At 45.5% G+C, this 26,310-nt stretch overlaps 1 protein-coding gene across 2 annotated transcripts in view; it reads right to left on the bottom strand.

The window, feature by feature from the left end:
* The window catches only part of BCL2 (BCL2 apoptosis regulator), a 96,160-nt gene extending 73,396 nt beyond the window's left edge, over positions 1-22,764 (bottom strand). The window contains exons 1-2 of one of the 2 annotated variants that reach the window (XM_053959298.1): positions 22,200-22,764; positions 21,050-21,846 (exon numbers count right to left, since the gene is read on the bottom strand). In XM_053959298.1, coding sequence (XP_053815273.1) covers positions 21,050-21,640 — 591 coding nt within the window. In that variant the 5' untranslated portion in view covers positions 21,641-21,846; positions 22,200-22,764. Of the gene's footprint in view, positions 1-21,049 lie in introns of both variants that reach the window. The other variant, XM_053959305.1, reaches the window with a different exon arrangement.
* Positions 22,765-26,310: the final 3,546 nt, after the last annotated feature.

The raw sequence follows: 26,310 nt of genomic DNA, 5'->3' as shown, positions 1-26,310 counted from the left end.
GCCAGGGCAAGCAGTTTTGGGGAGGCAGAGCTTTGGGGAGGTTCAGCAGTTACTTTCCCATAGCCCCAGTCCTCCTGCCACACTGCAGCCTGCCCAGAGGTAAGGTGTTATGAAAATTAGGTAGAATGATTACAACTCAAAACGACTTCTTGTATTTTTCAGCTTTAAAATGAGCAAAGGGGCTGCAGGACCTCTCCAGACATCCACATGAAGAGAGCCTCTCAGAAACACCAACCATCCTGTGCTGGAAGGAGACCGGAAAGATTTTAAATGATGAACTGCATTCCTCTTCCAGGTGCTGATGAAACCCATAACACCTAAACAATTAAGAAGTTTTCTATTTTTTTTTTTAATATTTGCTGAAAGAGCTGGAGCTTCGCAAAAGACGAGAAACACATGTTTTTGCAAGGCCCAGCTATTCCTTCTGTTACCATTAGCAAAGCAGTAAATAGCTGCCTGCCCAAACAAAATTGCAGCACTTCACAAATGAGCTCCTGTACCCCTGCACTTTTAATATTCTCAAAGCATCCTGATCTCTGAATTTGTACTTTTAAGCAGTAGGAAACATACGACAATTTTTCTGAAAATTCAATGTCATTTGCTGACAATTCCAAACATCAACTAGCCTTCTGTACCTGTGTGGTTATTTAAACAAAGCTTGTTCAGTTTGCCTGCCAAGCTAAGTGCTTCTGAAGTCACCATTCAGACAACCACTATATAACATAAACTCTGACGACAGGTCTTCAGCAGGCCCAAACCAAGCCTGAAGCACATCCACAGAGCCCACTGAAAGAACACAGCTCAGCTTCGCGTGGAATTACTGAAGAGCAACTATTTATGAATTCTTCCACATGTTGCTACTTTTTGCTCTGCAGTAAGAGTGCTCTGTTCCTCTTCAGCCAAAACCAGTGCTGCAACACCCGAAAGACTATTGAGGAGCAATGTGGACTCCTTCCAAAAGAAAAAGACTACTGGTTTATGGACTTGCTCTGGAGCAACTGCTCTTCCATACCTATTTCTGAATAACATGAGTAGAAAAATCATGGGATATCTGCATCATCAAAAATGTCAAGCTTTAGTCTAGTGAGATATGTTAGTCACCTATGAACAGGTCACTACGAATATGAACAGTGCAGGTTAACTAACACTCCTGGATGAGCTGCATAAAAAGCTGTTAAGAAATTGGAACAGTCACTACAAAACCTTAAAGATCAGAGTCTCTGCTGGCAGAGCTACCACGTGTTTTCCAAAGGAGATTTCCCTGTGGTATCACCTTCCATCTGTGGTGTATATATATGTACAGTGTTGCATTTCAATCAAATAAATGATAATTATGTATTGAAATAAGCTTTTCTTAATGGGCAGGCAGCAAAGAAAAAGAATGTATTCATCCATCTATGCAATGTGGTCTCTGCTTATGAAAATCAGAGGCTTCATAGTTCCGTGAGGAGGATGTGGGATGCCTTTCCTCTTGTCCACTTCCCCTGGCTCCCATACTCTAAAAGGTCTTAAAAAGCTCTACATGCTCTACAGCTCTGGTGATAATTTTGCCAACCAGTTTTATTGAGCCTCCCCTCCAAACTCCCACACAGCAGAAGTATCCAGCTTGCATCTGCACCTTGTGTGCTAGCATGGAAGAGAGCTTGAGAGCTACTGCTACACCCACAGCTGTTTTCCGTGAATCTGAAGAACACAATCAGCTTAAATGTTTCTTTGAAGATAGACCATCCTTTTCCTGTGGCCTAATTTAGACTCAACATTACAAGCATATAAAGCTAAAACTGGAAAATCAGTCATAATTAAACTTGTAAAATATAGAATCTATTTTTCATTAAAGAATCTCAAATTCTAATTTATCCCCTCCTCATTCAGACAGTTTCCTACTTCAAATGGAAAACATTATAGCAATGACCTACTCAGTTATGAACTCCAGCATTTCTGATCTGTAGCAAGTAGGACACCACCCAAGGTGAAAAAAGATGGCTTCGAATCTGACTCAAATTGTACCAAGGTCAAGTGAGAGCCTGCTGGGACTGGGATGATGCCCACAAGGACTGCAGGTCTTCTGAGACAAGAGCATGAGTGCAGAAGAGTGCAGAGGCAATAGGAGCAGAACAATAACCATTGGCCTTTCAATGAAAACAAGCAGCTGTTGGGTGTTAGGATAAACTGCTAAATAATGCTGTTTACCGCCAGTGAGTAAACAGTTTCAGGGCATGCTTGGTAGAGGAAGTGTCATAGTGGCAACATGCACAATTTTGAAACATGCAACATCTTCAATGCAGCAGGAGAAACCAAGGTTGTGATATACTCAATAACCTGTTTGGCTCAAGGCTCAGGGCCCAGGGCCCAGTTTGTGCCCAGCTGGCAATACCACCTTCACACAAAGGCCGGTGCGCAAGGAGCTCCCAAAGTGCCACAAGACAAGAAGTCTTAACGGGTCCTTGCAAAACCTGGGAACTGTGTATCCATTCTTCAGCACCATCTGCTGGTACGGTACCTAGCATCAAACTGGTTATCTGCCTGCAGGCCACAGCTGGCTGCCACTTGCCCATTCTTCCAAGACAACCATGGACCCCACTAGGTATAGGGTACCTCTGTCACTTACAATGACGTGGATATATCCCAATGACACTGCTGGAACTTACCAAACTCCTTCCCATGCTGAGACATCTAAAGCTTAAACTTGAACCATCTTGATACCAGGGACCTGGATAAAGGCTATTCTGGCTCCAGAAATGAGATTATGTATTTCTGTGATCAAGGAGTCCCTGACTGTACGTGTGACACTGACCTATAAATATCCTTGGCTCTGCTGACCAGAGTGCTATCTGACAAGTGCTATCTCTCTTCCTCTTCATACCTCTATCACCTTTTGGCCTTCATCACATCTAAGTGACATCATCACACTGGAGTGACTTGGATGCCACTGCTCAACTCATTCTAGAGTGGCTTCAGGAGGACAAGAGTCCAAGTGCAAGGCACAGCAGCATCCCCAAGGATGGTGCCCATGCTAATCACATGCAAACAGACTGGGCTTGCACGGGGGAAGTGCAGACCTCCCCAGCTGAGCTTCCTCTGATTGGAAAGGTTTGTGTCTCACCATGCAAGCTCTGAGCAGCACTCAGGAAAACAAATACTGCAGGCCCCAGCAAATACTGCAAGTGCAGGTCACAGCTGGTTGGGCTGCTTTTGGAAAGCAAAGCAGTTGAAGGAAATATTCCCATTAATAGAAAGAGGCTTTCTGGGGCCACGTGGACAGTTCTGGAGACCGGAGTCAGTACAATGCACAGGCTCTCATCTCTGCTTCAGTGTCCCCATGCTCTGCTGTTTCATTGCTTTAGCTAATGTTGGGAAAGTGCTGACAGGGATTTCAAAGAGAAGTTTCTGGTCTAAACACATTGTTGAATCCAGGCCCTTGGTAGTTATTTTGTTGCACAAGAGAAAGGAGGGAAAACATTGAATAAAACCCCACTGCAAGCACTTTCCCAGGGCATGGGCGCAATCACCCCAAGGGCTGAAGCCCGGTCCGTCCTGTGCCCTGCTGCCCCACCCACCAACTCCTCCACACCACCCCGCCACCCCTACTGCACCCTGCCAGCCCGGCACCCAGCTCCAAAGTGGGGACATTCCCAGCGATGGTTACTGGGTTACTTTGTAGAGCATGGTCTGAAGAGAAGATGAAAACTACCGCTGGCAAAAATAATTCCAGCTGGGATTTTTCAGCCTGTTTGGGGAAGACATAGTACATGTAAAGACCAAAAGAAAAAAATCATCTTTCTTATCTTACTGCCTAAGAAAGCACCTTTGAAGAACCAGAACAAACAAAATTTACCCAAAAGGGAAATAAAGGAGGACCCAAATAAAGACAATAACTACTGACATTCTACTTAAGGCCAAGTTTTTAGATCTGAACATGGAATTTAAATATACCATACATAATCCTGGGAGAAGTGAATTTTGACCTCTGTTACCCATGTTTTTTTCCTGTTTGGTTCAGTCATTTAAAGGAACAACTTTCCCCTTGAACTCTAATCATTTTTGAATGAATTATTAAACAGCCTGACTTTACAAGCAGATTTCCTTTTATATAAAACAGCGCACAAATAAAAGAGGAAACTGATTAAACAGGGAACATGACAGTATTCACTTGACAGCATACTTTGTAAAAAAACAAATTGGGCATGTGTGGTGCATGTGTGCACAACTGCTGGCAAGGAGGGGTGGTTTCTTTTTCCAGTCTTCCTTCTCATGTAGAATAATTGTGTGCTGTTCTGGCATTTTGAATTTTAACATTATGATCCAGCTAACTATGATAATTTTTAAAGTGGGCAGTGCCTCTTTAAAGAGATAAAGTATTTTAGCTTGCAATTATATTTATTTCTATAGTTTTATTGTGAAGTAATGGAGCTTAAGTTGCATTCCTGAATGGCTTGCATTTTATCTAAAAAATACTAGTAACTACAGAATATGTAACTTATTCCTTCTCTTTGCAAACAAATTCTATATATTATAGCCATACTAAAAACCCAGAGGTGCTGCCAGCTCTCTTTTAAAAACTCGTGGCAATAGGAAGTCTATGTTCTTCACAGACTTCATGAAGCAACTTCATGTACTTACTCTTGACTGATAAAAGGCTCTTTTTGAAGCAAATTATAAGCGTGCAGTACCTTGAAGGGACTAAAATGGAGTAAAGTATCTAAATATGCCTAATTTTTGTGTGAAAGCAACCACTTTTATAACAGCAAGGAAGTAGCATAAATGGGAAGAGCTTTCCCCTATCTCCACATGTTAAAGGAAAGCCGCTCTCAGGGTGGGTGGGCACAAGGGACCAACCATGGTTTCAGGTCTGCTTACACTGAGGCTCATTGATGACCAAGGAGCCAAAACCATCCACCCTCCTGTACTCTGCATTTGGCATTTCTTACCTGTGTTACCTTTGCTACAAAGACTTTGTCTTCCAAGAACAATTAAATCTAAAATGAAACAGGCAGAGTTCCCTTAGCTCTGTGCTTCCTCTGTAACACATTTTATTTTCATGTCCTTTCTGTCCATTTCTGCAGAGGGCATATACATCCAGTAACTTACATGTTTGTCTGTATTAGATACTTTTAGCTTCCCACATGACTTCCATTAAAAAGAGAAAAGTTTAAAAAAAAGATTTATGAGCAGCATGAACATACCAGCCAGCTTGCTTTCAGAAAATTACAAATCTATGCAAGAACATGATGACAGGATGATTTTGAATGAAAAAAACACCAGCATAATCCAAGCCTGGGAAGTCGTTCCTCTGAAATTATGTTCACAAAACACTAAGGCTGATTTCTTTGGGTGCAAATTAGTCTGTGAATCTCAAACGACATGGCTACTCAGAGCAACCTTGGTTACCTCTGTAAAACTCTCCTGCACTCAGAGGACCAGCACGAGCCTGCCCAACACCAAGTGCCAGCTGAGGCTAACCGGGAGAAGCACTGTGATGCTGATGCCTTGCCCTGACCCTCGGCACTGGGGTGAGCTATGCCCACAGCGAGGAGGGGACCTGCTGCCAAGTGCTACACCTGACACCGAGCAGCCAGATCACATACCCTGTTACCGGCACAGAGCAGAGGACATGGATCCTCTCCGGCGTGCGATCCTGGAACCTCGACTGATGCGGATGTCCAAGGACTGCTTGCCAAGATACTGACTGCTGCACTGGGCCCTGGGGTCATACATCAAATGTTCACATGCACTGACAGATGTTTATGTTGGTCATCCCGATTTAACTCCCATTACATCATTTACCAAGCTACTGATGTTATCATAAACGATTAAACAAGCTGGCAAAAGGGGACTCAAATACAAAGCTGATTTCCTCATGGTATGAGGGCATTACCACTCCAGACTGAGTCTTGCTCCTAAATCAAATTGAACAACTGCAGAGATTCTTTAATTCATTTGAATTCTGTAAGGAAAAGTGCTCTTTTTTCCCAGAAGACTGATTTCATTCATCATTTGACCATCACAGGATGAATGAAAGGTATTAAAAGGTAAAGGGGGGGGGTCAGACTTGGAATCACAAATTATTAGTGTAAAACAAAAAACAGTTTTGTACTTTAATTAAGGAGCTGCTCAGGCTGGGATTAATTTAAACTACCTTAGTTCTTCAAAGTCTGCTGCATTATTTAGTGCTTCCAGTCATTTCTGGTTTGTGTCTGGACTATTTTAACATACTGGAAATAACTGAAAGTTCTGAGGGAGCAAAATTAATAAGCAGAGGAAGTCCTCAATCTAGTGTGTACACAACATGCTTGCTGCCTGCCATTGAAATACAGTATTACCAAATACAAGGGGTTAAATTTAAACTCTGTGACCACCTCCCTGCTTGCTTGGTTGTCATTAAGTGTGGGGAGGGAATAGGAAACACTTCACACATCTTGTTTTCCGCTTCTAATATATTTTTGAGTTTTCTACTGCAGGCTTTGCTTGAATATGTAATCACTGTGGAATGGCTACTATACTCTTGCTTCACTGCATAATACTTTCCCTTCCTCCTTCTGTAGGATTCCTCATGAAAATAGGCACTTTGTGTTTTTGGCCCTAAGGACAGAACATAATGTACTGTTTCTAGGAAAAAAATAAAAAAAGAAAAGATCATTAAAACATTTTCCACTACTTAAAAAAACCTCGACACATGAAGTACTACTGTATTTCTGTTACACACATGACCTCATAGATAGATGTGTGCATCCACACACACAAATGCATTCAATTCTCAATTTAGCTATTTATAGAACTCTATAATTTTTCCTGGCTCAAGTTTTAGTAAGTCTTCCCTGATGGGGTTCAGTTCACACGGTTTTGCAGCCCTTCATTTTGCTTCAAGTTCATATCCATGGAATGCCCCTCCCCAACCCTGCCTCCTCCTAGAACCCCATTTGATGTTTTGCTGATTAAATTGGCCCTTTGCTTTACTGAACTCATCACAAAAACCAGCAGTTTTTTTCTTTCCTAAGGAGCTCTGTGTGTCTTGACAATTTTTCTTGCAATCTCCTAACAGCAAAGCTCAGGGATCCAGTTGCTTCTGTGTACAACCACCCCTTTCTTGCTGATGAAATATGTAAAGCACACCTAGGAGGTCTTGGCAGAGGCATATAAAGGTCGTCCAGCCTTGCTGCTGCTCCCTTAAGTAGGAACAATGGAGGTTTGGGGAATGTTTGAGAATCATGTAGACTTTGTCCAAGCTGGCAGCAGGGCAGAAGTTCTGGAAGACAGGCATCTGTATGATGCTGCTCCACTTTACTTGCTCCACTTGCAGTGAGATGAGCAAAAAAGAATGAAGTGTTCAGAAACCTCAAGGCAGGGAGAACCTTTTCTTCCCTGTCTTCAGTCCCCTCATACGTCAACAAACTGTCCTGTCCCAGGGTAAGGATGCCCCTAGCTGATTTAGGATAGATGGATCTGATGGTAATTCCATCTCTTCCAATTCTCCATCCTCTTTCCAGCCTGCCAGGTAGGAAGGCAAGGCTGAACTGCACTCAGCCCAGCAGTTGTGTGAATGCCCACTGAGAGCTAAGTGCCCATTTATGTAACTTCCAGCTAAGCTCTGCTTTCTTTTGGTAAGAAAAGCCATCCTCCCATGTCAAGGTGCAGTGCTGGAACACACAACAGTGACAAGAGGGAATTGGCCCCCCTTCCCACTCTCCAAAGCTCAGCTTACTTGGGCCAGGGGCATACAGTCTGCATAAAGGACAGAGAGGCAGTGCTCAGAAAGTAAAGTCATTAAAGTGAAAACCCATGAGGCAGATAACAGCTTGCTGCCAGACTTCTCAAAATTTAAGTGTTGATTGTTCAGAATTTATGTCTAGATTTTTCTTAAGAATGCAATTTCCTGGCACATGGTACAAGTCACTCTAGACCTGCATGTCAGCACAGCAGGCATCCTGTTGCAAAGGTTATTATGGAACTATTGAATGTTTTCATGCCAAATTTGTCCAAATTAAGCCGAGGGGAATGGAAATACTTTCCCTGGATAGGTGGTGGTTGCATTAGGTGGGTTTGTTTATAAGGAGAATAAAAGTTACAGCTAAATATAAAAGCAGATATATCATAATATTGTCTGAGAACTTGAATAACATGTCATTCAGCCTGTGTGCTGTGGAAAGAACATGAAGGTCAAGTCTAAAATAAGATCAGTGACTGTTTGACAATAGAAACATGTAGGAGGTAGAGCAGGAGAATTTTCCACATTTTTTTCAAATGACATTTTTCTTTCAAAAAATATCCTTCTCTACCTTGCAACGCGTCTGAAGCAAAAAACCAGTTGAACTTCATGCAAAACATACTGCTGAATTCAGTGTGTTTTTGATCAGCCTCCTGGCAAACCTGTATTAGTAATTTGTGCCAACTGTTTACTTTTTGCATTATGCTTAGTTGGGAAAATGAAAGAAAGCCGCTCTGTCGCATTTGTGTTTTTAAAGAGTTTCACTTTCTGCTTGAGCCCTCTCATTCTGCTTCCCTGGAAGCCACAGACTTCAGCAAGTCTATTGCTACCTTTTAAAGGTAGTTCCCAGCATCAGGGAGTGCACAGAATCCTTGCCAAGGTCAAAGAGAGAGAGTGGGGGAAAAAAAAAGCCCACCCAAACTACTACTTGGAAGTATTTTATAAAATCTAATGCATTCCTTTTTTATTTTGTTCATCCACCAAAATCTAGGGTGAAGACATGATGTTAAAGTTTTGCCATTTGCCAAAGTGCAATGGAGGTGGGGATATCCGCCTCTGCCCTGCAGCAGGCAAAACCATCCCTCAGCAAGTCTTGCAGGAGAAAAGGAACTTGCAATCCCAGTCTTGACAGAGACATCCAATTCCCTCTACTTTTACTTCAGTCAGTGATGTCAGACATACTTTTTTTTTTTGTCCCCTACATTCACTTTCAAATACAGTTACAACCACTTCCCTGCAAAAATGTATTACAAAAGGAGTCTTGCAAATGCCCTAATTCCCCTGCCAACAGTTCCAGTGTCAAAATCCCATGACTTTAAAACAAAGGTAAGAGACAGTACCCAGCTAAAGGCTAAGGCCTGAAGGCAGCTGCCCTTTCTTTCCCTCTGAGCTGTGGTACACAGTCCATGTAGTTTCTAAAGCCAATGTTGAAAGATTAATTGCCAACTTGTTCCTCCATGGGAGGACTCTCAGGGTCCCTGGGAGGAATGGCCTGGCAGAGGAAGGAAATGTGGGGGCAGAGCATCCTCTCCTCAGCTCCCCCAGCCCGTCCCTGTCCTCTGGAGACTTTGCACCAAAGCTCAGGGTGCCAAGGTCCCTGTGCAGGAGAGGACTTGTCCCCTCTGAGGAACCTTCAGTGAGGCTGCAGGAGAGGTGGAGGAAGAAGCCAGCCTTACCAAGGGGTCAGAAGAAGCCCCAGGCACTGGCTGGCCAGAGCCCGCTGCAGGGACAGGTCCTGCTTGGGTTTGTGCTCAACAGCCCCCTTCCGCTTGACCTCCAAACCCTGGGGCAGACACAGCCAAAATTAGTATCACACTGAGGACTGGCACACGGTGGCTTAGACCCTAACGATCCCACTGGGAATGCAGTATTGTTCTTGCCCTATTAACAATAATTTGCATGTTGTCTAATGGCCCTGGGAGGAAAAAAATAAAAAGAAAAAGGGTGGCAGGCCCTGAGGGAAGAGAAGAGGAAATGGGACTGCTGCCATTTTCTTCTGAGACTGGCAAAGTAAGAAGGCTGACTTTCTTAAGGAGCCAGAGGTAAAACCATTTATTGCAAAATTATTTAATCTCTAACTTAATCACTCAGCCTTCATTGCTTCAAGGCAGGGTTTTGAGAACCCAAGCTATTTAACTACTCTGAAGAGCTCCTGTCAAACCAGCCTGATGGGGACCTTGATCATAGGAAACTGATTTTAACAGGAGTCTGGGTCTCTCCCAAGGCACTGGTAACAGTGATCTTTCACTGTTGCTCTCAGCAGAAAGGTCTGAAGTACAGAGACAAGGGACATCTGCACACAGAGCTTCCCCATCGAACTTGGAGCCTTACATATAAAGAGCAGTCAGTAACACTGAGCTGCCACAGTTCCAGTCATTATTTCCTTTTGTTGAGAGGAATTTCTTTAGGGATCAAAGACTCCTGAAAACCAAACAAGCTGCCTGTCCATCCCTTCTAAAAGAACAGGTAGTTTATTCCAGCTGTCAGCAACTGCAAACCAAACAGCTCCTCTCCCACTGTCAGTTTTTGCTCTAGGCCAGTTATTAAAGTTAAACAGTTCCGTTTGCAAGAATGATGTATTGTGTCTGCAGGGGGGAAGAGAAGGGAGTAGAGGGGGGGGGGGGAAAAAAGCAAGCAAGTTTTCTAAAACAAACCCTAGGCCAGTTTACACAACCTAACCGTGTGCCAGTGCTGCCTCTTCCTTCGGTCCATTGAACTCCCACAGAAGTCCCAGCCTGCAGGGACTTGTGACTACCATGTCACAAGCATCCTTCTCACTGCACTGGGGAAAATAAAATATTAAAAAAAAAAAAGACCAGAAAAATACCAGTTGCTTGTAAAATACACTATTGGCTTGTGAAAGAATCCACTTCAAGCGGTATGAAAAAAGGTACAAAGGTATGCCTTGTCAGGTTTCCCCATCACCTGTGCCACCCAGACTGAGAGCAGAGTGGAAAGGCCCCCTTCTCATGCTCCTAGAGCACCAGGGAGGCTCCCCAGCTTGCCCTTGGGGCTGAGAAACAGCTTTACTGGCCAAGCTGAGCAGGACCAATTTCTAGAAAACCGTTGCGGTCCTGGTGGGACATTACCACCCCTGTCCCACACAGCACAGTCAGAAGGATGTGTGTGGCATCCTGGGCTCCCCTTACAGTGAGGATGCCTGGGGAGGCTGAAAAGCACTTACAAGGAAAAGCCAGAGGCAGCCTTGCTCCAATTTTCCACCACCACACAGCCGTGCCCAACCACCCACCGTAACCAGGGCTCTGCACAACACTTTACTGATCCCTTTCTGGGTCTGTCCACACGCTCACTGCTGGGTGAGGCTAGACACCACCAGTTCTAGCACCCACACTGAAAAAAAAAAGCTATTGACTCCAAACGGGCAAGGATTCCACACATTCAGTCCAGAGCCAAATACATGGGTTTTCTACTGCAGGGATTTTTTTCAGACAGCCATGAGCTACTGCAGAAGCCTGAACAGACTCCAGGCTGGCTCATTTACTTGCAGCCTTGATTGCCACCTGACATTTCAAGAGATTGGTTTATTTTCTCCCTTGTCAGGGCGTCCTGCTGCGGCACTCCGGCCCCGTGAGGAGCAAAGCCTTTCCCTCAGCCAAGCTCCACAGCAGTGCTGCTAATTACTGCAGATCTGGAAAACAGAGAAAGGAACAGGTCAAGCTGGAATCTGGAAATAACACAGGCATTAGGATTCCTTCTCAGTTATATCTGGGACCTTGTGCATCCAGCAGCAGACAGAGGATTAGATATTTGGAGAGTGTGATTTAATGTGATGTGCCAGATCACTTCAGGAGAGGGGCTTTGGATATGTCTGACTTGAGCAAAAATTTGCAGACACTTGGAGCACAGTGTAGAATTTGCTTCAGTTATGAACGAGGGAGTCATTACTACAGTTTTTTAGTGTCTTTTTTTTTTACTTAAGCTGTGAGCTCATTCTTGAGAATGAAACCTCAACAGGTTTTATCTATCTACAGCAGTGACCACCTTATTCTGCTAATGGAAATGCCAACTCATTTACTAGAGTATTTATCTTTGATTTATTTCTAAGTCTTTTTTCTCTATTAAAGTAAGGAGATAAAGAAATAGGATCCTCTAGTACATCTTATAACAAGTCTGAACATGTGAAGAATATTCTTAAGAAAGGAGCTCATTCTGTTAGAGAAAAGCCTGCAATAGTTATTCCATCACAAAAACAAGCTACAGGACTGTCCCATAGATTTCACTGGACTGCTGTCTGTGGTCTTATTCCACCTTTCTAGTGACTCATTCAAGTCTCTCCAAGGCACGTAACAAGAATTTTGTCTCCTAAGCCTCAGTTCAGCAAGATAGTTAAGAATAACTTCAAGCTGATGGTTAAGCCAAAAGGTTTGATTACTACTCACTTAAAAAAAAAAAATTAAAATTGTTTGTGCTGCTTGCATCTGAACATTTAATGAAGCTTGTGAATGGAAATACAAGAATACAAGTGTATAAAGATACTTCCTAGAGCTGCATATGATATACCTATACTACTCCTTCCCTGAAATGCCACAGACAGCTTTTTCATACAATGGGAATAGAAAAGGAAAGGCAAATTCCTTCTTGAAACACTCAATGAACTGTGCTGATATTTAAAGGAAAACACAAATAGTATCACTTGCCATTTCTCACTGCTCACCCTTCCCCTACATAAAAACTAGAAATCAACACCTGAAACCCACCTTTTTAATCTGTTTCCATCACAAGGATTGCTAAACACATCCAAACAGTGCAACTGAAAAGGTTTAAGCCTGATTTCCATTTAACTTTTTTTCCTTCTTTTATCTCCTCTCCACTCAAATCTCACCCAAGATACTTTCACAATCTGACTCGCTTTGCTCTTTCCCAGGCTAGCAATCCCAGCAATGACAAAATGTAATGCTACAGATTTGAGCTTTATTCTAAGCTCCAAATTACTAAACTGGACATTTTGTTCAAAATTGTACCTTGTATCACTCTTTTTTCTTTTTAATTATAGACCATCAGCTCAATTAATGATAGCACGATGGGCAACAACTAATTTCCCATACCTTGTGTGCTGTATAGCAAGAATACCTATTTCATATATGGGTCAAATGAAAAAGAGAGGTATGAGTGATTTGCCCCATTTCCTATAGTGTACTCAGTATAGTGCAAGAAGAGGAAGTTAAGTTTTGACTCTTAGTTACTTTCTCAAACAACTGTGTGATGGCCTCTTTCAGTCACTATGCAGGGTATAATGAGGCCTTTCCTTTTTCATTGTACCTGGCCCACATTCTTATATTACTCACTGAAGTGTCCTGAAACCCACTGAGCTGCCTTTTCAATCAAGGCATAATTCAAAGCGGAATAATTCTTTTTATGCTTCCTAAAAAAAAAAAGCAATAAAATTATGTATGCACTGAAGGATGCAGACTATTTCTTTCAACTAATTCAAAATCATAGAATCACAGAATCATTTAGGTTGGAAAAGACCTCTAAGATCATAGAGTCAAACCACTAACCCAGCACCTGGTTCTTTTCACAGAACTTCGATGACAAATACAGGGAGGATTGGCTTGCAACTTTAAATGAGAAGTGGCAATGCATAACTGAACTCCAGTCAGCACACGAGTAAACTCTGTGATGCAGGTGCTCTTAGACACACACAATTTACAATTATCTTAACAAAACACATGCAGGAGTAAATTTTCCCTGGATGGATGAGACCAGCGGAGCATCCATCCCACTATCCCCAGTCACCGACCCAACACCAGGTGCTCTGGGGGAGAAGTAATGGAATTAATTTTGAAATAGCATTACCTGGAGAAAGCTCTACCCTCAGCACCTGGTGATCTGATTTCAGCAGCTGATGTTAAATTTACCCCAAGGTCTATGACTGCCCTTTCAAGGAATTTGACTCAAACAGCAGCATAGATGTTTTCCTTACTCTTATAAATAAATATCTCAACCTTTCCTGAATGCAACTCAGTACTTTCACTCACAGCTTTCCCATGAAAACAACTTCCAAAGGTTAATCATGTGTTGCAGAAAAGGCTGGTTTTCTCTATTAGCTGAAAACCTGTGGCTTTTTCATTTGATCTTATTTTTCTTGCTGCATATACAAAGTAAACACAACTACAATTGTCCAATTAAGTGCCTTTTCCTGTTCCTATTGAAGTCAATGGCAACACTTTCTAACATCAGATTTGTTTTCTTACTCATTAACTGTAAAATCCAGAAACTGGCAAGGAACTTTCCAGCAAGGGGGAATTTTGCAAAGTCTATCAATATACAGTAATTATGACAGCAAACTAACATTAAGATAAAATAATAGAAAATAAATTCCAGACTTTCAGATGCATTTGAAAAAGTTATCTGGTTTATAGTCTTTTGGGAGCCAAAAGGGAAAAAAAAAGGCAAAAAAAAAAGCCATCAGATTGTTAATGAGACTGAAAGCCAGAGTAAAATAAAAATCCCTCAAATCTGTCATCAGCATTCATGTTTGCCAAGGCCTGGATGTTATCCTGCTGGGGAAGAGAAGATTTACGGCATCACACACCTTCATCCATCCTATTATTATATATGAAATGGAAAATAAAACAGGCTGGTACTGCCCTTAGAAATAATCAGTATTTTGCTGCCACTGAGTAACTAATGTTGTTATTATTATTACTAAATCAGCAGGAGGGCAGCCACGAGGTGCTCATAAATAAATTATTTTTAAAAAACCAACAAACCAAACAGGGCTGGGCTTCACCCTCCCAAGGGTGTGAAGGAAAATAAAACAGGGATGGAGGTGGGCAGGGCAAGGCCAGACATGGCACACATAGTTCCTGAGGGCCGGGTGGCAGCGCCCAGCACCCTGCCCAGCACCAGCAGCAGGGATGGAAGGGGGCAGTCAGGAAGCTGGAGACTGCTGGTCCACCTTGAAGCAGAAAGGAAAAACAGGCAAAGAACCAGAATGTCTCACCATAGCCCTAATCACCAAAAAGGATGGAAAGAAAAAAAACCCTCTTTGCTAACAGGATAGTCATTATTCAATCAGATCTTTCACACTGTTTTTTAGCTCCATGACTGCCCAGGCTGCTGACCTAGACCTCAGGTCAGAAGCCAGTGGCCACTGCCTTGCCAGAGCCCTGGGGCAGGACCATGGTGATAATAGGCTTTGGGCTGGTTTGGTGAGGGGGCTGCAGAGCAAGATGGGAGACAAGGACACAGCACGATTGCTGGCATCTGGCTCCAGCAAGCAGAGAGCCACCACTTCAGTCACCCTTGCCCCAAACCCCAGCCCAGCACCCCTTGGTGGTGATGGCAGAGCACAAGGCTGCCTTTCTGTGCACCAGGCACAAACCACCACACGAGACCAAAACCACAGCAGAGGTTTCGGAGCGACACCTGAGCGCCACTCCTGTTTCTGTATCCACCTCCTTCCACCATTCCAGGTCCAAACCTGCTGAGAGATGATCCTCTCTCCCATCAAAGACACTTGTATTGAGCACGAGGGCTTAATGTTTGCTGGCGATGCATTACAAAGTTCCCATGCTGCCTTAGGAAGCCCAGGCCCTGGGATCTGGCCGCTGGGAAAATGCTTCTGCTCCACATGCAATTTCACACATCATTGCATAGGTCTTGTGATTCTCCTGCTAGAGTCGTGCTTTGCCATCGGAGGAACGCTTGTGCCTCGGCAGAAAAATTCAACTGGATTTTCTTCATGGATTACGGACTCTGAATTTCAAGCTACATACTCAAAAAACCTAAGCTCCTTACTGTCCAGCAGAGCTAACACAGCAGCTCGGGAGATGCCTGCGTTAGTGCCGGCACAGAACAAACTTATTTCTCAATATTGAAAGTAAAGTAAAACTTTTTAATAGGATTGCTGTTTGAACTTTACAGTTCTTTGCAAGATCAAGGCAAATGACATCATCTCCACAAGTGAGACCCCTGGTTCTGAAATTTTAAAGGTCACAGTCAATACATTTTTTTTGTTTTTGTAGAAAAAACCCAGACTTCTGAGAAAATATGCAGCCCACTGTTTTTGCAAGTTACAGAGAAAGCTATTATAAATGAAAGGGACTAGAGAACCACAATCATTTTCTCTTTTTGCCCCAGCTCTTCTTGCTTTGGCACAGATCCTCCACAGAATGAATTTCTTTCTCTTCAGCAACAGCAAAAAGAAAAATATTTTGATAATATTTTGAGAATTCGATAATAAACCCACAAAGCCACAAAAACTGGCAAAGGACCTAGAAGGTGCAACACTTGAAACTGCCAATTCACTTATTTAACTGAGTGGATTTCAGATAGTTTCCTTTTACCAGTCAAACAGTGACTTGGGGTTAGCCCCACCGGGGATTGAGTCGTTACAAGGCCGCGTGTCGCCGCTAAAGAAAGTCAAAGTGCCTCTGCTCCATGCTCTCCTTGGCAAAGCATGTGGCATCCCTCTCCAAGCAAGGTGAAGTCCTGTGCTGAAAGAGCAAGAGGCTTTTGCTTGGGACTTGCACAAGAAGCAGCATGTTGTGCAGGAGTGGCCTGGCAGAGCAGCTGAAATCCAGAGCCCAAAAGGGATGGGATTTTGGTCAGTGCCCCACGCACGAGCTCTGGAAGGGCCCTGTGCCGCACCGATCCATGATCTCTAGCTTTGTCCTGGAGGCAGATGCATCTGCCATCCCTCACCTTCATGACACAGCCATGGACCACTGCAGGGCACAGAGATCCGCCCAGCTTCCTTTCCAATGTGTGCCACCAAGCAAGGAAAATTAATGATTTACTAGGCACAAAATAAAAGAGGAAGCTCAGCAATTAGGACAGTCAGCTCAGAAGAAGAGAAACCTGGGGTCTCATTGCGCGTCTAAGAAGCATTTATTCATTTGGCTGTGGACAGCCACCTAAGAAAACACATCAGACTGCAGGAATTAGACAACCTAGTTCTTCCTCCTCCACCAAATGAAATCTCACCCCTGCAGAATTAGAAGGAGCCCTGTTGCCAGAGGGGAAAGACACCTCAGTAAAATCAGAAGCCATCTGGAAGGTGAAACCTCCGGAGATGTTGGAAATGTGATGCCTCACTGCCACGCTGGAGAAAGTCTCATTGCCAAAGCTCAGGAGAGGCCTAAACTTAAGGAGCCACCAGGAAAAGTGGGGACTTCTCCTCAGATGCTTTTGCAGGCAAGGATGGCACCTAAGTGACAGCAGCTAGGCTAATGGGTGCCGGCCAGCTCCAGGACATGGAGGTTCTTGGGAATGGTGGCCCACACAGCCCCAAAGTGCCTCCTTTCTCTCACGGCAGAATCAGCTCCTGACTAGCTTGGAACAGTGAGGAGCCAGGGACTTCTGCCACCACTATGGCTAGGCTTGCACTCGGAGGATGCAAGCGCTTATGTTCCACCTAAGGTCCACTTCAGACATCTAAATCCTTCCCTGTATGTGACCTCGAGCAGAATATAAAAAGCCACAATAAAGGAACAGAATCAAATGAAAACACATGGCCATTGCATTCCTGGTTCAAATGTAAATATAGTGATTTAAAATTAGGTGTTCTTGGCTGAATTTTTTTCTCTGGTTCCCTCACCTGGGCTTCTTTTCATACTTTACATGAAAAATGTACATGTCTTAGCAAATATGATGGTGCCTGTGTCTCCTTCTGTAGTGTTCATGCTCTTGTTTTTCTTGAACAGCTTGGGGAGAAAGCCATATGTTGGACTAGAAGTGCCCAGAGCTAAGCATGGCTCCCACGTCTGTTAGGTTGTGTGCCCAAAGAGGGAACCCATCACTGCAAGACAAACACAGTTGTTTCTCCCACACCAACTGCATCCCTTCAGTGTTCCCCACATCAATGTCAAAAAAAGTTGCCAAGTGCGACAGGCCACTGCCAAGCCAGTCCTTCTGCAGCTCTGGAAATTAAAATTAAGCCATTAAGTTTTTAATCAGAAAGCATATATTATACCAAGTACCACAAAATTATAGAGATGAGCTAGTTCTCATCTTTTTTCTTTTTTAATACAATTAAGATGTTATCAGGCCAAAGTACAATATTGCGGTATCCTGGCCAAAGTGAAAATCTTTGAAAATGGCATTTATTTGCCACCAGAACCACAAGCTAATAATGCAGATTACGGGCAGTCCCCATCTGTTGCTTTTTCCAAGTTTTGAACAAACCCATGAGGCCATGTATTGTAAGGGCATTAACAATCCCAGACACCATTATCAGCGATGTCTAGTGCCTAAAATTTATACTCCACCAGCTATATCCCCCTCCCACCCTGCCCTTCAATATGCTTTCCTTCTTTGTTTCCCTTGCAATTAAAAGAATTCACACCCTGAAAACACACTGCCAACTTATAGAATGGATTCAGACGAAACAGACAAATAAGAAAAACATGTCAACCAAATTTCAGACCTGAGTGTAAGACACAGGCCCATTTATGAGACACAAGGTCCATGTTGCCCAAATTACCTGCTGTGCAAAACATGCTCTCATGACTGTGATGCTCTCTTCTCTGGTACCATGCAGCCTCTAATAAACTTACCACTCCACAAAATACCAAGGAACCAAAACAAAAAGGAGAAGAAGGCTACAGCAGCCAGGGCTCCTGCCTGTTGTAGCACCCTGCATGACAAGGAGATCTTGCAAGAGGCTATGCTGAAGTCCTACCAAGCATGACCACATACAAAGCTACTTTGGAAGAGCTATTTATGAACAAGGTTCATACGTGGAGTATGGTGCAAGAGGCAAGTTGAAGACCAAGCACATATATTAAAGCATCCTTTTACACTGACAGATCCTGAAATCTAGGAAAAAAAAAAAAAAAAGAAAAGAAAAATCCACTGCCCCATGCCCTCCTTGATTTCTTCTGCCTGAAGAGAGGATCCCAAAAGCTGTGTTTGCAACTTCATCTTAGTGTTTTGTTCTTTGTAACCAGCTATAAGGTTTTGCCTGTGTTTAATAATGCTAGGATTCAGAGGTACCAGCCATGTACCAGAGAGACAGGCAAAAGCCACCTTCAGGTAATATTCTGCACATCTTCCATGTGTATATTACAAATAACAAGCGACAGTAAACGGTATCACGTGCATCCAAATTCTGGAACTTTTGTTGATAGGAAACCTCAATAAACAATTAAACAGCTATCGATAAGAAGTATCCTTTCCTTTTAAAGGCAGTCATTGTTTACAGTCTGAGTTTCTTGTACTTCTAACTGTCGAGCAACAGCTCCAGCACTCACCTCCTCTGGCCAATCATGCCTGGTAACACCTGTCTTCTCACATTCCCAGTTTTATTCATTATTTATGTTTCTCTTTACACAATACACCCACAGGACAATACATCAAATTGTAAGCATGCTTACGATTTGATCCAAAGCTCACTGGAGTCAACAGAATGACTTCACTGGCTCTGGAGCGAACCGAGGGCCCCAGCTCCGCAGACGGGTTTCCAGGCTGAGGAGGGACTTACGCACAAGTTAGGCATCCCAGCCCAGAAGTGCAATCGCAAAATCCCTAACCCTTTAGCTGCTCCTCTCTGAACAAGCCAAGGTCTCCAAATGCCTGAACCATTCAGATTTTTTTTTTTCCCTCCAGTTATCTGTTTTGTGAAAAAAGACCCCCACAACACTAACAAACCCTCTGTAGTGATCTATGAACTAGGGGGTCAGGGACCTCCCTCTTCCAAGTGTGGTCCCAACAACCAAGTGCTGGAGTTATGCTGTGTATATATACATAAGTGTGTGTCTGTATATGTGTGCATATTTGTATATAATACACAGACACACAGACACACAAAGACACACACACACACACACACACATTTTTTGCTCCCCCTTCTGGCCCCATGAATTTTGATTTTTTTTTTCTTCTTGATGGAAGCAGAGAGCAGGAGAACAATCCGGCCTCCAGTGTGACTTGTAGCCAGGGATCAGCAGCACTCCTCTGGGAGGTGTGCAGTGTGGATTCCTGCTGAGAAAAGGGCCCCAAAGCCTTGCTCCCTCTGTTATAGCAGCAGGAGATGTCCTCTGCATCCCTGGACACGAATCCCCTTTAGTCAGGCAGGTTCAGCAGCAGGGAAGGCAACACCTTCTTTTTTAAACAGAGATGGTCACAGTAGACAGCACATTATTTAGCCTAACACTGATTTACCAAGAGAACCAGGGCTAACAAACACCAGGCTTGAAAAACATGTTAACTGGGAAACATACATGTAATTTACATTTTTCTACAGACACCTCTTAAAGGTCTGCTGCGTAATTGAGTCAGCTTTCTGTATTTCACAGGAGACCGAACCTGAAATTGCCGGTGTCCTACCTAGCTGACCTCCATTTCTAGGTGAGTTATGCCAGCTCTCAACCCAGGTTTCTTCTTCAGTATAACTTTTGCCAGTAATATCATAAGCTTTACACATACAACAGGTTTGGTTTGTGGGAGAGTGGCTGGGACCACATTTTGTTCCAGTACATCAACTAATAAAGGAAAAATGGAAACAAATACCCTTCTAGTTCAATGCAGTTACTTATTCTGGAAAGAGAGGGAGAGAGAAATAGGAAAAGCTTTTGACTGACTACAAGTGAAAAAGCTGACCATTTTCCACAAGTGGAAATCTTCCCTTTCTAGTTGATACTGAAGCCTGCCCCAGACAGAGATGATCTCTACCCCAGAAATACAGCCAGCCATCACTCATTTTCCAGAACAATCCCACAGACACAGCTCCCAGCACCTTTGTTTCATCTCAAGATGAAGATTTTTCACTCTAGACATATCTTATCCCATAAAACCCCACTCCAGTGACAACCACAGTGGCAGACACTGTCACTGATGGCTACCTGCTTGCTGGTAACACCAGGATCTCGTGTTTGTTGCACACCAGTCTGGTGCATCACCCCTCACAGCTAGGGATACTGCATGCACACACACACAGGTAGTCCCTGCTGTCCTGACACTGCCTGGGACCTGCCACAATGTGCCTCTTCTGCCTGGCAGCTGGATAGGTATCTCTGCTGCCCCCTCCCACCCCACTGCATGACCCTGCCTTGGCTAGGAACCTGCCTTGGTTCTGCCAACAGGCGAGGGTGGACAGGAGAAGTGGAGACCACAGGAAAGTGGAGACCGCTGATAAAGATACAGCCTTGCTCACAAGCTGTAGCTGTTCCCCCCACCTCAAACCACTCCACCCTACCCTGCATCGAGGTGAAACTTGACAACTGGCAAAAGGCCTGCACTGCTTTGGCACATCCCAGTGCAGACACAAACTGGGCAAACCTTTTGCTCCCACAAGTGCCATCCCCCGGGCACTGCCCAAACCAGAGTCCAGCCAGCCAGGGGCCAGAGCCGGGAGAGGAACCGAGCAATCAGGGGACTTACCCAGCCTCCGTTGTCCTGGATCCAGTTGTGCAGGTGCCGGTTCAGGTACTCAGTCATCCAGGTGGCGATGTTGTCCACGAGGGGAAACATCTCCCGGTTGACGCTCTCCACACACATCACACCGCCAAACTCAAAGAAGGCCACAATTCTGCCCCAGTTCACCCCATCTCGGAAGAGCTCCTCCACGACCGCCACGAAGCGGCTTCTGGCCGTGAAGGGCGTCAGGTGCAGCTGGCCAGACATTTGGGAAAAGTCCCTCTGGTAGCGTCGGGAGAACTCATCCCCCGCCTGGCGCAGGACGAGGTGGACTACCTGGGGTGCGGGGCGCAGCCCCTCGGCCAGGGGCGTGTGGCTAGCGGTAGCCGAGCCGGGGGGCTCGAGGTGTGGAGACACCAGCCCAGTGTGATCAGAGGAAGTCCCAGCAGCAGCAGCAACAATCGCAGCAGCAGCAGAAGCGGAGGGATCTGGAGCCAGGGATGCCCTGTCCTCGCTGGCAGCAGCCCAGTCGTATCCCCTCTGAGAGAGTTTATAGTGGATGTACTTCAGCACTATCTCCCGGTTATCGTAGCCTCTTCTCCCCGGATGAGCCATAATTCCCACGAGGAAGCAGCAAGAGGAAGGGAGAGAGGAAGAAGAGGAGCAGGATGAACCCAAAAAAGTAAAGCAGCCAATAATAATAATATTAATAACACCAAAAATTATAATCCAGTTATTGTATTGGACACGGTTTCATTCATGCTGGTGTGGGGGAGTTCTTGGGGTCTCGGAGGTACTTTTTGTCTTCTCAGTGTTTCCTCCTAGGTTTGAGATGCACGGCATAAATAGGGATTAAAATGCTGTAAATACTTTACTTCCAGGTGCACGTTTATTACTTATTATAAATTTACTTTAGGACCATTTCCTCCTCGGTGTTGAAATACATCTTAAAAAATATTATACCGATTCAAAATCAGGTGCATTTTCCCCTAGGTGCTGGACTACCATGGACACGAAGGAGCGGACGAACACACACTGTAAAAACTGCAATTCAACAATTTGCTAAAGCAGCCTTGGATGGACGTTAATCCAATGCACTTTATGCTAGAAACCTCAACATTAGGTTTTGGCTTTTTTTGTTACACAAACTAAATTTCCTCTGTAAAGTACTTACTTGGACTATAAATATGTTCCTCTGTCAAGTTTCCTTTAAAAGAAAAACAGCAACAATAAAATCCAAACATCACAAGTCTTCAGAAGCGTTAAGTTCTGGTTGCTTTGATGCTTCAAGTCAACAAGGGGATAGGAAAGGGGCAAAAAAAAAAAAAAAAAAAAATTCTACGATTTCAAATGTTTTTTCCCAGACTCCTGTTTAACAGACATCTCCAAAGATGTGTCAAAGCTCAGAAAATCCCGCCTCGCAGACCGGGAAGGCGAACAACCCCAAAGAGATGGAAAATCCTGGAGACCAGATGAACCACATTTGAATCCAAGCTCTCGCAGAAGTGCTGTGTTTTCCCCTCCAGTGCAACGTACAGACATATGCATTTACGTAGTTTCATTCAGACACCGATCGCAGGAACCCGGTGCTTCCACACACACGCACGCACACACCCAAAAAATTAAAAATTAAAAAAAAATTGTATGTATTTAGGAAATTAATTCTTTTTCACAAGAAAGAGCGCAAAAAAATTAATTAAAAAAACGAAAATAAAAATAAAGAAGGAAAATTGCTTTTGACTGCTGCCATTTCCCGAGCAGCTTTGTATCGGCGGAGGAAGAGCCCCTGGCGCTGCCGAAGAGGGGCGCGGACGGGGCGTGTGTGCGGTGTGACTGGTGCCGATGGGGACCGCGGCCGCGGCGCCGCTGCCCGCCCGCCCGCCCGCCCGCGCAGCCCCGCGCACCCCGCCGGCTGGGGGCGGCTCCTCCGGGCGCTCCGCGCTGCTGCTGCTGCCGGCGGCGGCGGCAGCGGCGGCTCCGGACGGCGGCGGCGGCAGCGGCGGCTCCGAGCGGCGGCGGGCGCGGGCGGGGAGCTCTCCCGGCGGTGGCGGCGGCGGCGGGGGGAGCGGAGCGGAGCGGCGGGGGCGGGGAGAGGCGGGGAGGAGCGGAGCCCGAGGGGGAGGCTCCGGCCCCGCGCGGCGTAGCCGGGCGCGGTGGTTTCCTAGAGCTCCGCCTCACGCTTCATTCAAGAAAAGGGGGAAATGGGGAGGGGGGGGGCTTAAAAAAAAAAAGAAAAGAAAAAAAAATAGGCGGCGGCGGGGGGAGGCGAGCAGCCCCCCGCGGTCCGAGCCCGCCCTCCACCGCGGCGCGGGCCTGGGGCCGGCGGCGGGGCGGCGGAGCGGCGGAGGAGGCGCGGAGCGCGGCGGAGGAGCGGGCGCGGAGGGGCGGCAGTCTCCGGGGCCGCGGGCGGTGCTGCCGGCCCGCGCCGCCACCGCCGCCCGTGCGGAGGAAGGGAGGAAGCGGCGGCGGGGCCGGGGGCTGCCGGCCCTCCGTGGCGGAGCGCGTCCCGCTCCGCGCCTCTGCCGCCCCGCGCGGATTCATTTAAATTTTCTTTTTTTTTTTTTTTTTTTTTTTTAATACATGAAACGGGGAGGGAGAAAAAAAAAAGAAAAAAAAAGAAATCCGAATACACCTTTTAAAAAAGCAAAGTGGCCCGCTGCAGGCGAGTAGGGCTCCGTGCATTTTGCTTCGAAGGTGTGCGCTGGCCGCAGCCCTGCGCGGCCGCGGAGCCCGTGCGCTGCCGATCCCGCCGGCCCGGCTGTGCGGATGCCCCACTCCCGGCGGTGGCCCCGGCCATGCGGGCCATGCGGGGTCCCGCACAGCTGCTCCGCGCAGGCCGCCCCCCGGTCGGTGTTCAGGCGATGGGACAGTCAGGGAGTTAGGTTTTAGGAATTTTTATAGAAACGGAGCTCAGGTTTGTTCCTGCGCCCGGCCTGAAGAATTTTTTTACATTGAAGCATTGAGGAGCTGCTTGAAGATGAGGTCAATCTGGAGCTGACCAAAGAAGCAGAGTTAACCTTTAAAGCTGGTTAAATCCACAGAGCTGGGAAATAGCGATGGCAGCTCCCTTGCCATCCCGAGCAGGGACACTGAGGGCCAGGGATGTGTGATGCTGGGACTGCCACAGCTGAAATGGGGCACTATACCGGGGAAATGCCAAGCCAAACGCGAGCAGGACAGTCTCAGCACCTTTCTCTGCTTAATAGAGGAGGGGGAAAGAGACATTTGATAAATTCTGCCAGTTTTTGTCGATATAAGGGTGATTGGGATGATAATCTCATCCGTAAACTACCCCGAAAATAAAGGAATAAAATGCATAAACAAAGCTGTGACCATGAGTTCTCTTGGACAGGGGGCACTGGGAATGAATGCACCCTGCCCTCCAAGTCTGTTTTTAGAGATGGTTCCTTCAGGCACGGACCGGTCACGCGTAGTTCACAGGGTGGCTGCTCCTCTGAGGAAATGGCACTGGTGTGGGAAGGGTGAGCAGCTTTCCCTCCAACAGAAGAAGGGGAAGTCTCTGCATCCAAACGAGAAGGATCCCCCTAAACGGAGCTCACCTGTGCCCTCGGTGATCCAGGGTTTTGTTTCGAGGCCGCACCGAGGAATTGGTTTCTGACATGTACGAAACAGCGCCTTTCCAGGTGCCTGAGGAGGCGTTCAGGCTGTTTAACCCTTCTGGCGTCTGTTTTTTAGGGGGCGCACGGGGAGGTACGCGGCACCATACCTGGTGCCAGCATCCTCCCCTCTCTCCCTTTCTTCCTGTCTCCTCTTCCTCTCCCTCCTCTCTCTCCTCTCCGGCGGGCGGCTGTTGCCACCCAGCGGCCGCCGCTCGCCCCGGGCTCGGGGCTCGGCCGCAACAGCCGGGACCCCGCTCCGTCCCTGCGGGAGCGAGGAGCTCGCTCGCCTCATACCCGCCCGGGAAACTGCGGGAGCGAGGCGGAGCCCTCTCATCTGTCCTGTGCGCACTCCCGCCTGCCGATGTGTGAAACGGGGTTGGCTGTGGATGGTTGAGTTCTCGGGGGTTAAGAGGGACAGACATTGCAGGACAGCAAGTGACATGAGTTCAGATAAGACTGCTGACGCTCTGTGAAATTGTGGACTAAGGGCTGTACCTCACCAGGGCGAGTGTGGAACTCACAGCATGGTTTAATGATGGACCACAAGCTCATCTCACCTCCATCCATATGAAAGACTCCCAAAAGCAAGGTGCTTGCGATGAGCTGACGGATGGCTTCTGATGGCAGAAATGCAAACAAGGGATCTGTCAACCAAGTAACATCATCACCTTTATATTCTTTCACCGAAAGAGAACAAAGAGCAAGAGGTCTCTCAAAACTGAAAGTAACCTGACATTTACATGTAACCATTTCCATGGTTTAAATGGAACAAGTGATACAGGAAATCAGAACGGCCATAACCAACCTGGATGCTCATTCAGTCTGTCACTGTACTGGTGATTGAATCTAATTGGTCCTGCAACTGAAAATGCATTAAACAGAGATGCTGAGTGACACAGAAACCCTGTCTAGGTAATCTGCACAATGACGTTCTAGCAAGATCAGTTTTAAAGCCCAAAGAGTAAATCAGTGTGGGATGGATGCAAAAGATGCATATCAAATCAATGGGTTTTTGTAAGGAGGAACTGAAAATATTACTGATTCTGCTTATGGTATTTAAGAAAGTGAGGCCAGCTAAATGAACAGAGTTTACTGAGGACACAATCAGTAAAACAAGAGTTTCATAATTTGTAACTGATTCCTCATGGAAACAGGTACAGCAAAATTTTATGAGATACCCTGTTTGAAAGGGATTTACTGATGATGCTTTTCTCTCACCAGCTCTACATTCAGCACTTTGTTATGAGAATGATAGCTCCCAGCTTTTTAAAAATGTTTAATAGGAAAATAGTGGTCATGATTCACCAGAAAGCTTGCTAACACCAAACACAGCTGAGATTGTACCAAAAAATATAAAAAACACAAAGGAAAATCCTGGGAAGTGTTTGCTTTAAGCAAGGGTATTAGCGTTGAGTCACGGGAAACAAAAACTGTGCCTTGAAGAATGACAAATTGGGACTCTGTGAAAAAGCAAAACAAAATTATGCTCATTTGAAGCCTTGTTCTTAACATTAAACGTCAAAAGCATTGCATCTGACCTGTATGGCTCTAATTGAAGGGAGCGGCATCTTAAAAGCAATTATGCTACCTGAATGGGTGATAAACATCTATTACAGTGTCATGAGTTTGCATCACAGCACTGCTTTTCACCTTGCTTGTTTCTCT

The sequence above is a fragment of the Vidua chalybeata genome, chromosome 1 (assembly GCF_026979565.1).
Source record: "Vidua chalybeata isolate OUT-0048 chromosome 1, bVidCha1 merged haplotype, whole genome shotgun sequence".
Classification (NCBI taxonomy): domain Eukaryota; kingdom Metazoa; phylum Chordata; class Aves; order Passeriformes; family Viduidae; genus Vidua; species Vidua chalybeata.
The sequence above is the reverse complement of the archived record's forward strand: the minus strand, read 5'-3'. Positions and strand labels throughout refer to the sequence as shown.